This window comes from Vanacampus margaritifer, chromosome 1, assembly GCF_051991255.1.
Source record: "Vanacampus margaritifer isolate UIUO_Vmar chromosome 1, RoL_Vmar_1.0, whole genome shotgun sequence".
Taxonomy (NCBI): domain Eukaryota; kingdom Metazoa; phylum Chordata; class Actinopteri; order Syngnathiformes; family Syngnathidae; genus Vanacampus; species Vanacampus margaritifer.
The window spans coordinates 4,956,635-4,967,102 of NC_135432.1; the positions used below are offsets into that span (position 1 = coordinate 4,956,635).

The 10,468-nt window shown below is 38.2% G+C and overlaps 1 protein-coding gene across 1 annotated transcript; it reads left to right on the forward strand.

Moving 5' to 3' along the window:
- The first annotated feature begins 85 nt into the window (after positions 1 to 85).
- On the forward strand, positions 86 to 9,484 carry lad1 (ladinin). The gene is made up of 13 exons (XM_077567948.1): positions 86 to 228; positions 1,987 to 2,139; positions 2,558 to 2,750; positions 4,340 to 4,413; positions 5,358 to 5,526; positions 6,149 to 6,241; positions 6,341 to 6,384; positions 6,470 to 6,512; positions 8,141 to 8,184; positions 8,264 to 8,330; positions 8,410 to 8,538; positions 8,614 to 8,703; positions 9,256 to 9,484. The coding sequence occupies exons 1-13, from the start codon at positions 191 to 193 to the stop codon at positions 9,307 to 9,309; spliced, it is 1,191 nt and encodes a 396-aa protein (XP_077424074.1). The 5' UTR covers positions 86 to 190; the 3' UTR covers positions 9,310 to 9,484.
- Positions 9,485 to 10,468: the final 984 nt, after the last annotated feature.

Below are 10,468 nucleotides of genomic sequence, written 5' to 3' on the forward strand. Positions count from 1 at the left end.
GTACCACACGTTCACACACTTTCTCTCTCCCTCAGGTGGGTAGAGCTCACCTGTGTGGTCATGTGACACCGCAGTGAACAGGGTAAAGGTGGACCGTTTAGTGGTGCGATCTGGCCACCGCCCTCCAAGCGTCTTGTCAGTTGCTTTTCCGTCTGAGCCAAGTACACCGGGACACCATTGTTTGTCCAGCATGTCCGTCAGTCGGAGAAATTGGTCCGCTTTGTCCAGGTAAGTCGCACTTTCTGAAAGAGAGAGCATTTTTCTGAAAAAAAAAAACAAACAAACAAAAACCAGGGGTAAACACGTACTCAAGTACTTTTGAAATATCTCGGGTCATTCAAACTGAGAGCTACTACTTGGATACTGATCAATGTGAAGGGTTACCATTTTGATACGTGCTTGTTAAATCAATGTGCTCAAATCAAATGACCTTTAATTATTTGCTATTATCAGTAACGAAAGATATTCATGTTTGAAGCTACTAATTGAATGACAATTTCTCATAATTATAGCCAACGGTTTAACAAGGTCGGAAAACAGATAAATTTCAAAGTACAACCCTACATAAAAGGCAATGATTGATTCTACTAAATTCTTAGAAAATCACAATATCCAATGATATCACTGGTCACCATGTTGGTGACTTTATAAACACATACTTGTTTGACAATAAGTTCTATGCAGCCCCACTATTCTAAATATGGTATTCTCTTAGTGGAATGTAAGTTAAGCAGCAAAATCCAGCTGCTTTTATCCATCTCAGCCCCCTGAGATGCCATTTTGTCACTTGCTGTCGACGAAAGATGACTTTTATGTGTTTGTATTTTGTTTGTTTTTAAAGCACCTTGTGCTGTGTTGCTCGAAAGGTGCTATATAAATAAAATGATTATTATATATCATTGTTATCAATGTTGCTCAAGCCTCAGGCAATGACTAATCAGAGCTCGCCTGCTTTCTGAATTCAACTTTTAATTGCCAAAATTTGAGCCAACTCACAATCAGCCAACCACTATAGCTAATATTAGCTTTTTTTTTTTTTTCAAATTAAAATGGAAGTAAACATTTTTAACAGTAATTTGTTATATGTGACCTCATTAGTCTAAACATGTGATTCTGATTAATATTACATTTGTGAAATATGAGTTATGAAGCCAAAGCCAGCCGTTCTGCTCCTTCTCAGGGGGGCGGCCATTTTGCCACTTGCTGTCGACTGAAGATGACATCAATGATGCTCAGTGCTCAGGCAACGACCAATCACAACTCACCTGTTTTCTGAAGCTGCGCTGTGATTGGTCTGTTGAACAACATCGATGTCATCTTTAGTTGACACTAGACAGTGGCAAAATGGCCGCCCTCCTGAGGTGGAAAAAAACCCAGCTGGTTTTGGCTTCATAACTCCTATTCGACAAATGTAATATTCATCAGAATGTCATGTTTAGACTAGTGAGGTCACATATAACATATTATTGTCAAGGAATGTTTAAGGTTGACTTCCCTCTTAACAGAAATGTAAAATTATTTTTCAGGGATTTTCAAACGGATTGTTTATTGATTATGATGCCAAACGACAACAAATATATTAGCTATAGTTGGTTGGCTGATTGTGAGTTGGCTCAAAAAAAAAAAAGTTGAATTTAGTTTGCAATTCTCGTTGCTGCTCACAGAATAAAAGCACTTCATGATGCTGATGCTGTTTATGTTGGCGCATTTGGCTTTATCACAATTCGGATGTCATCGTAATAATGAGCATATCGAGAGAACCTTGCAATAGGTTGCAGGCTTTCCATAGCTAACATTTGATCTGAAGCGGCTCAGACCTTAAGAAGCACGTAAAGCAAGTTTGGACTAACAGTTACTCAAACCGTAGCGGCCCTTTTCAACTATGATCATACATTTATTGCCTTATGATAGATTCTGTTACGTTATGACTGATAAGTATCTAGCGATTTCCGTTTTATGACCTTACAAGAAATGCATTGTCCTCAGCTTGACGCGCCAGTGGACAATGGAGGATGAGGAGGAAGTGGAGAGGGAGAGGAGGAGGCGGGTGCGGAGCGACTTTAGTGAAGAGCCCGTTGACACGCCCACAAGCAACCAGGTGTCAGACTCACCACCTGAAACCTCTCCGGGCTCCAGCAGGTTAAAGTTCACATAATAAATCTTTTTTTTTTTTTTTTCCGATTAGTATGCACTCCACTTCTGCATCTTTCCATTTTCTAGTTTTCACTCCAGTTTTTTTCTTCATCTGGCATCCAAGGTGCCATGGTGAAAATTTCTAAGCTTTGATGGTAGGCCACAATAGTGATTGGCTTTCCAGCGACAATAGAGAGGAGGGGATTTGACACCTTTGCCCCACGGGAATGTGTCATCTGTATACCTTTTAAAACGGACACCGAGCATGGAAATGTGGAATTTGTCAAAAAGCAATGACATTTCATCAAAGGAGCTTTTCATGAAGCGGAGCTGAGATGGACAGTGTTTATCATCAACGGTCTCTCAAGGCCAGCCATCATTCGGTTCATTTACCCGCGTTTGTGTACGTGTTGTTTATTTCCAGTGTGGAAGAGATGCAGCAGGACTTTTTGGAGACATTGCGTGTCCGGGATGAGAAGCGCAAGTTGAGGCATATGGAGTCACTGAGACGCCAGAAGGTGGTTATGGACGATGACGAGGTGTTTGGTGGAGGAGGGGGCGGATCGAGGGAGGAGCAGGACAAACCGGTGACCTCTTGCCCTCCCACAGACAGACACGTAAGACAATGTTTTATATTTAGAATAGTTTTATCTTGACATTAGGTTGCAGATCTCCAATAAAAGGAAATTCGATACAGTATATATGTATCTCGATACATGGGCTGTGATACAAAGCCTGCGAGACTTCCTTCTTCGCCGAGCAGCTCACTCGACCAATGAAAGGCAGTTTGCAACGGTGGAGTCCAACCCAAGACACGCTTAAGACCGCTGCCTCATTTGAATAACATTTAGTCCTGTCAGTATGGACCAAAACTGACTAGATTAAAAATAAATAAATGACTAAAAGTGAAAATAAAACATATTAAAAAAAATACGTATAATAAAAAATAAAAAATAAATATATATATATATATATATATATATATATATATATATATATAGTTTTTATTTCCCTTTTGAATCAAATTTTCAAATTATCTATTTTTTTATATACGTTTTTATTTTCACTTTTAGCCATTTATTCATTTATTTATTTTGAATTTTGGCAGTATTGGTCCACCAAAGAAATATAGTCCTTGTATCTCAAGTTCGAGCAAGAAATTGGCTAATCAATGGAGAACACAAAAACGCAAATAGGTGACATTTTTTTTGAAAATACACAACTAGGCGAGTTGGAGCAATGCCACACGCTGCCTGCAGTCAGCTGTTGCCCCACACAGAGTCGTGTTAATCATCTTCCACATTTTGGAACAGCAACTCAGGCGTGGGAGCACACAGAAAGGCAAAAATATTGAGACACTTAATGCGAAAACAACAGCTTCCATTCCTCTGGGCTGGACCGCATATGTCTGTTGGATTGTTTTCTACGTCTAACGCACTCTCTGGTTAAATCATGAACTCATTCACTGCCATTGATGGCTATAGATGTCAAAAATTCATTTGAACTAGTTCTATTAGTTTACATTTTTCCCCACTTTTAACGAGAATACAAAAACCTAGAAAAAATAAAATAAAAATGATTGTATATTTTGAACAGATATAAAATTTGTAATTAATCATGACTTAACTATTGAAGTCATCCGATTAATTACAATTAAAAATTAAAAAAATCACCTAAAAAAAAGATTATTAAAAATTAGGGGCGTCAGGCAATTATAATTTTTAATTGTAATTAATTGCATGACTTCACTAGTTAACTCACAAATAATCAAAAATTTTATATCTGTTCTAAATGTACAATAATTTTTTTCCCCCTAGGTTTTCATACTCTTGTTAACAAAAGTGGAAAAAAAGTTGACGTCTACAGTATAGCCGTCAATGGCAGTGAATGAGTTAAGGATTGCTTTTGTTGGTTGTACTTTAACCAACAAAAACAATCCTTGCACATGTGCATGTAATGTCGTTGATGATACGCATGCAACACAACCTTACATAAGATGTATCATTTCCCTCTATCAGCATTTGCTGAATCAAGTGACCAGCGTCTAGATTTATATAAGGAACTTTTTATAACACTTTATAACACGCGCCTCATTGAGTGAGGCCTTGCCCTTACGGTGTTACGTAATGCAAGGTGTGGATCAGGTGGCAACGTACACAAGCGTTATACTCATGTTGATGCTGTCTACTGTTTGTGTCTTTATTAGCAAGAAAATGGAGAACCATCGGAGAAAGAATCCGTTTCCAGGCAATCATCCAACACAACGCGCAAGTTTGTCAGGTTAACAAGCTCTATATGTTTAAGACACACTGGAAAATATTAACATATCTCACTCATAAAAAAGTTTGGGAAAGTGGGCTTACAGGTGAAATGTTCGGATCAACCTAAAAAGCACTATTCATCTTTACAGTTGATCATAATTTGACCATTTTTCAACTTTTGATTTCATGTTCAACTGTTAGATTTTTTTGTGTATTTGCAACTTTCTCTCTCACAAGGAGCTTAACGGCAAAATTCACAATCGACCAATAAGTTTTATGATTTAATTCCGATCAGCATTTAAAAATCTTCATCACGCCATTTTTTTTTTTTCCAGGAGAGCTCAGTATTGTTCATTCGATTTGACATCATCATTGCTCTCCTTTTTTTTAAAAAAACAAATAAATTAAAAAAATTTAATAAATGTTTTTATTTTTTTTTATATATATACATATATCTATACATATACACACATATATATATATATATATATATATGTGGGTGATAATGTGTATGTGCGTGTGTGCGTGTGTGTGTGTGTGTGTGTGTGTTCATCAGTTCACATAAAGCCCATTAAAAAAAATCCCATACTAATAATATAATATAATAATAATAATAAATTCATCACGCCATTTTGACATAATGACACCTGACAATTTATCACTTTAACAGGATCCAAACAGGATGTTGTGACCGCTGAGCTTAACACTGACGTAGTGCTTTCAGCAAGTTCCAACAGATACAGAGAGATTAGAAGACTCACACAAAGGCATAAAAGTGGACACCCTTTCAAATTTCATTTGCATTGATCAAAAACTTGCTATGAAATTTGCTATTCAGTTCCTTTTTAAGAGAACATAAAATGATATTTTGTGAGACATGTGACATAACATTTGAAATACAATATATATATTTTAAGAAAGCACAGTGATGTAAGGCAGCTGTTTGTGTTTCTGTTGTTGTAGCTCTGTCTCTATCGCTCTCAAGAGCCCCTCTACTAGCGGGCACACAACTCCCGTCAGCCCCCTCTCGCCGCTGACCCCCAGGTCACCTCAAGAACAATGGCCCTCACCTTGTGGTAGCCCCTCCCCTCAAGGGCCTACGAGCCCCATTCCCATTGGACACGCACAAGAGGTAGTACACACACACACACAATACTAGTTAGCGGTCGCTACTCTATGACCCAAAAATTACATGTATAGCAACAGCTCCCTCTAGTGTCAAGAGTCAACATGGCAGATTCGACTGGTGGAGTTTCCTCACCTTTCTGAGCCAAGGAGGCACACGCTTTACCTTGCTAATTGACAATTCCGAGTTTACGTCACAAGTCAAAATGGCGGTCAACTTGGAGAAAGGAAGTGCTCCGCTCATTGAAATGCATTGGACTTTTTTGGATCGTTGCGATGCCACGGACTTCCGGGTTTTGCACATCAACACCGTTTACGGCCACTGCTGGCCGCGTTCCAACATTAGCACCCCAATATTAAAGATTTTTTTTTTATATACTACAATAGAGTTAACTTACTAAACACTTTGACATGCAGTCTTTCAAATGTTCTACCAAACAAGAGTGCATCAGAAATAAATCAGATTACAACAACAATACAAACAAATCTGTGTTGAATGAAACAAGGACGAATTTATCTAAAAATGACAAATAAATAAAATACGCATACGTATATATTGGAAAAATAAGCATACTGACTGATCATGTGCCCAATTTGCTGTGAAATTCTTTTGTTGTACAATTTTTCAGACCAGCGTGATGAGCTGCTCGACCAGCAATAACTCCAAGAAGACGAGAAAACCCATCTTCATTAGAAAGAGTGCCAGGACACTATCTTTTAGGGTAAATGCAAAATTTGTCTTTGCACTCCAATATCAATCATGCACGACATGACACTGCAGCAGGTCAATTGCTAAAACACGCCGTATGCTTGGTCTACAGATGATGAAGAAGAAAGATGAGGAGAGCTCGCCATTGCAGAGGAGGTTCGGATATACTTCATGAGCAGACTTTAAGCTTGTGTAAAATGCTCCTTTTTGATTGTTTATTATTTGTGTTCGTCTATTTTAGTGCAAGCGTCAGGGTGGCCTCCAAAATGTCTGAATTCAACATGGTACTTCATTCCAACTTGAAAGTACACAAAGGTGTTGGGACATGCTTGATTCAATCGGACTTGAACATAGCAATAAAGTGGCTCCTAAATGATCTTATGACAAGAATCTGGACAAATGTATGTTTCCACGGTAGGACCAGGCTTGGAAAGGCCATTTTTGTCCCAGCACGACTGCCTCAAAAATAAGGTAAAAAAAAAACAAACATCCAACTTCTTTAGGATGAGGTAGAACAGATTGTGAGCTTAGCCTTCTTATAGATCCACCATCAGGAACCTAATGTTCTTCTGGAAAAATGGAGAAAACTAACCAAACTAAATCTTGGGGGAAGATGAAACCGTTTGCTATTTTTTAATCACTGTTCCAAAAAAAACCCTCAAACGAAATCTTGGAGGAAGACGAAACCGTTTGCCATTTTACATCACTGTCCCCAAAAAATCCCTTAAACTAAATCTTGGGGGAAGATGAAACCGTTTGCCATTTTTTAATCGCTGTTCCAAAAATTCCCTCCAAGAAAATCTTGGAGGAAGACGAAACCGTTTGCCATTTTACATCGCTGTCCCCAAAAAATCCCTTAAACTAAATCTTGGGGGAAGATGAAACCGTTTGCCATTTTTTAATCGCTGTTCCAAAAAATCCCTCCAATAAAATCTTGGAGGAAGACAAAACCGTTTGCCATTTCACATCGCTGTCCCCAAAAAATCACGAAACCGTTTGGCATTTTACATCGCTGTCCAAAAAATCCCTCAAACAAAATCTTGGGGGAAGATGAAACCGTTTGCCATTTTTTAATCGCTGTCCCCAAAAAGTCCCTCCAAGAAAATCTTGGAGGAAGACGAAACCGTTTGCCAATTTACATCGCTGTCCAAAAAAATCCCTCAAACAAAATCTTGGAGGAAGACGAAACCGTTTGCCATTTTACATCGCTGTCCCCAAAAAAATCCCTTAAACTAAATCTTGGGGGAAGATGAAACTGTTTGCCATTTTTTAATCGCTGTTCCAAAAATTCCCTCCAATAAAATCTTGGGGGAAGATGAAACCGTTTGCTATTTTTTAATCACTGTTCCAAAAACATCCCTCCAACAAAATCTTGGAGGAAGACGAAACCGTTTGCCATTTCACATCGCTGTCCCCAAAAAATCACGAAACCATTTGGCATTTTACATCGCTGTCCAAAAAAATCCCTCAAACAAAATCTTGCAGGAAGATAAAACCGTTTGCCATTTTTTAATCACTGTTCCAAAAATTCCCTCCAATAAAATCTTGGAGGAAGACGAAACTGTTTGCCATTTTACATCGCTGTCCCCAAAAAGTCCCTCCAAGAAAATCTTGGAGGAAGACGAAACCATTTGCCATTTTACATCGCTGTCCCCAAAAAGTCCCTCCATAAAATCTTGGAGGAAGACGAAACCGTTTGCCATTTTACATCGCTGTCCCCAAAAAATCCCTTAAACTAAATCTTGGGGGAAGATGAAACCGTTTGCCATTTTTTAATCGCTGTTCCAAAAATTCCCTGTCCGTGAAATGAGCAGATAGATGTCTCAATACCTTTGTCCACATAATGCAAAGTCCAAGAGTCACAGATGAAGTGGTGTGTTAATGATGTTGACTGTCCTTTGCTTTGGATCAGAATGAAGCCCTCAATGAGGACAAAGCACCATCTTTCCAGAGGAAGTGAGTCCTATTTTGAAATAATTGATATGAATACCTTAAAGTTTCCCGCTTAACTCATCAGAATCAAACTTTTGTGCAGTTCCGTGCAACGAGTCTCATCTCGGTCCATCCAGGAGAAAATGGAGAGACTGGCCCAGGCTGCTCAGGTCGGTATCGTCCGCTTGCTCTTCAGAATGATCAAGCGGCACAAATCAGTTGCAATCATTTCAGCTGACGTGTGCACAGAAATCAGAAGCGAGTCGATCTCCTGACGTGAGCCGGCGTACCTTGCACCTGATGGACGAGGTGTCCAGGAAGAGGGGCCTCTTTGAGAAGGAGCCGCAAGCAGCCAGCCCAATAAGCCCTCCCAGACACGTAAGGACGCAGCCCCGCCGTTTTCACGTGTGCTCGGCTCTGCTTTCAAGCGCCTCAATCTTGAGATGTCTGCAGGAATTTCGGGGCTCCACTTCAGCAGTGTCGGACCGGATCCACCGCTGGCTTGACAAGACCAATCAAACCGGATCCACCTCCAGTCCCAAGGTCAGATCGGCTATTGCAACATATTTGACTGCACTACACCTGGCGCACGTTACCATGTGGCAGCTAGGGGGGAGTGTTACTTTTTTTTTTTTTTAAATAAAGACCTATATTAGAAAATGACACAAAATATAGCGGACATCATTAATCACAGTAAACGTCAATCAACAACTTTTTTTGGGGGCAAGTTCTGGTTTGCAAATCATTTCTTGGTTGTTAAACTTTCTACCATCAGGAGCATCATTAAAATACATAAACATTTGACAGGTTTTTATTGCTAAAATTATATTTAATATTTTAATCCATTGTAACATTTTGCAGTTTGAACATGGACACCGAAAGGAATTTAAAAAAAACGACTTAAAGAATGATTGACAAAAAAAAAAATCTAATTAAAAAAGTGAATCTAAAAACTATTTTAAAAGAATAAACAGTAACTTAACTGAACTGTACCTGGGCAGTGATTATTTCACGCTCCACTAGAGGGAGTCCGTGTACTGAAGCATAAGTTGAGAAGTGAATTGATGCCAACAATCTTCCAATGTTGTGTTGCAGGACATCAAACATGTGGACATCACCGGCAAGAGGAGTTTGTTTGAGAAGTCATGAAAACGTCACAAACTTCAAAACCAGGAGAAGGAAGATTATTTCGTCATATTCATTTGGCAAAGCACGAAGACATTTTGGAATCAGATTATACTTTGTAAATATGGAAAATGAATGAATTGTATAAATTCTTTTGTATTTGCCCTGCTTTAACCATCTGTTTTCTGCCTCCTGTTTGTCTTCCTGGAATTTTTATTATTATTATTAAAACAAGTTTTGCAATAGGATGGTGCTTCTTTCACAGTTAAATTATTTGATGTTTAATGTTAAAAGTACAAATGCAATTTGTCAATATTTAAGCATTTTGAAACAGGTGGCGGTGTTAAGTTCAAGGTACTGTAGTTAATTTGACAATCTGTGTGTGTGTGTGTGTGCGTGAAATAATAAAGTCCTCATTTGTAAAATAAAATATTTTAAGCTTAAATCTGTTTTCCCCAACTCTAAATATAATAGCATATGCATTTAGAGAACACTATTTTATCCCAACTGCCATAAATGTGTAGCAGTAAGCTACAGCACTTTCAGCATTACAATTTCGGGACCAAAATAAAAAAATGTTAGCATAGAATTAGCACAACTATATCAAAATACGTATAGTCACGTGGTATTCAAGCAAATGCTGGCATCAAGCACATGACAGTGATTCTACACAAGATTGGATTGTGTCATGAGCCCCACGCTCCACCAGTCATAATTGAAAAACATCAACGATAGAGAAAATGAATGAACTTATTTTTGGTTTTCCAATTGCCTTCCGTAGATCTGATTGATGCAACTTCCTGTGCAGCACGTGACTCACAGATAATAATATATTTTGTTTGTAACGCAATTTACATTTATAAAAGAAATCTCAAAGTGATCAGCACAAGTAATAATAAAAACAATAAAAGCACACAATAAAAAAATAACATAAAAAAAACGTGCTTTTGGTCTTCCAATGGCCTTCAGTAGATCTGATTGATGCAACTTCCTGTGCAGCACGTGACTCACAGATAATATATTTTGTTTGTAACGCAATTTACATTTATAAAAGAAATCTCAAAGTGATCAGCACAAGTAATAATAAAAACAATAAAAGCACACAATAAAAAAATAAAATAAAAAAAACTTACTTTTGGTCTTCCTTTTTTTTTTTTTTCAGTAGATCTGATTGATGCAACTT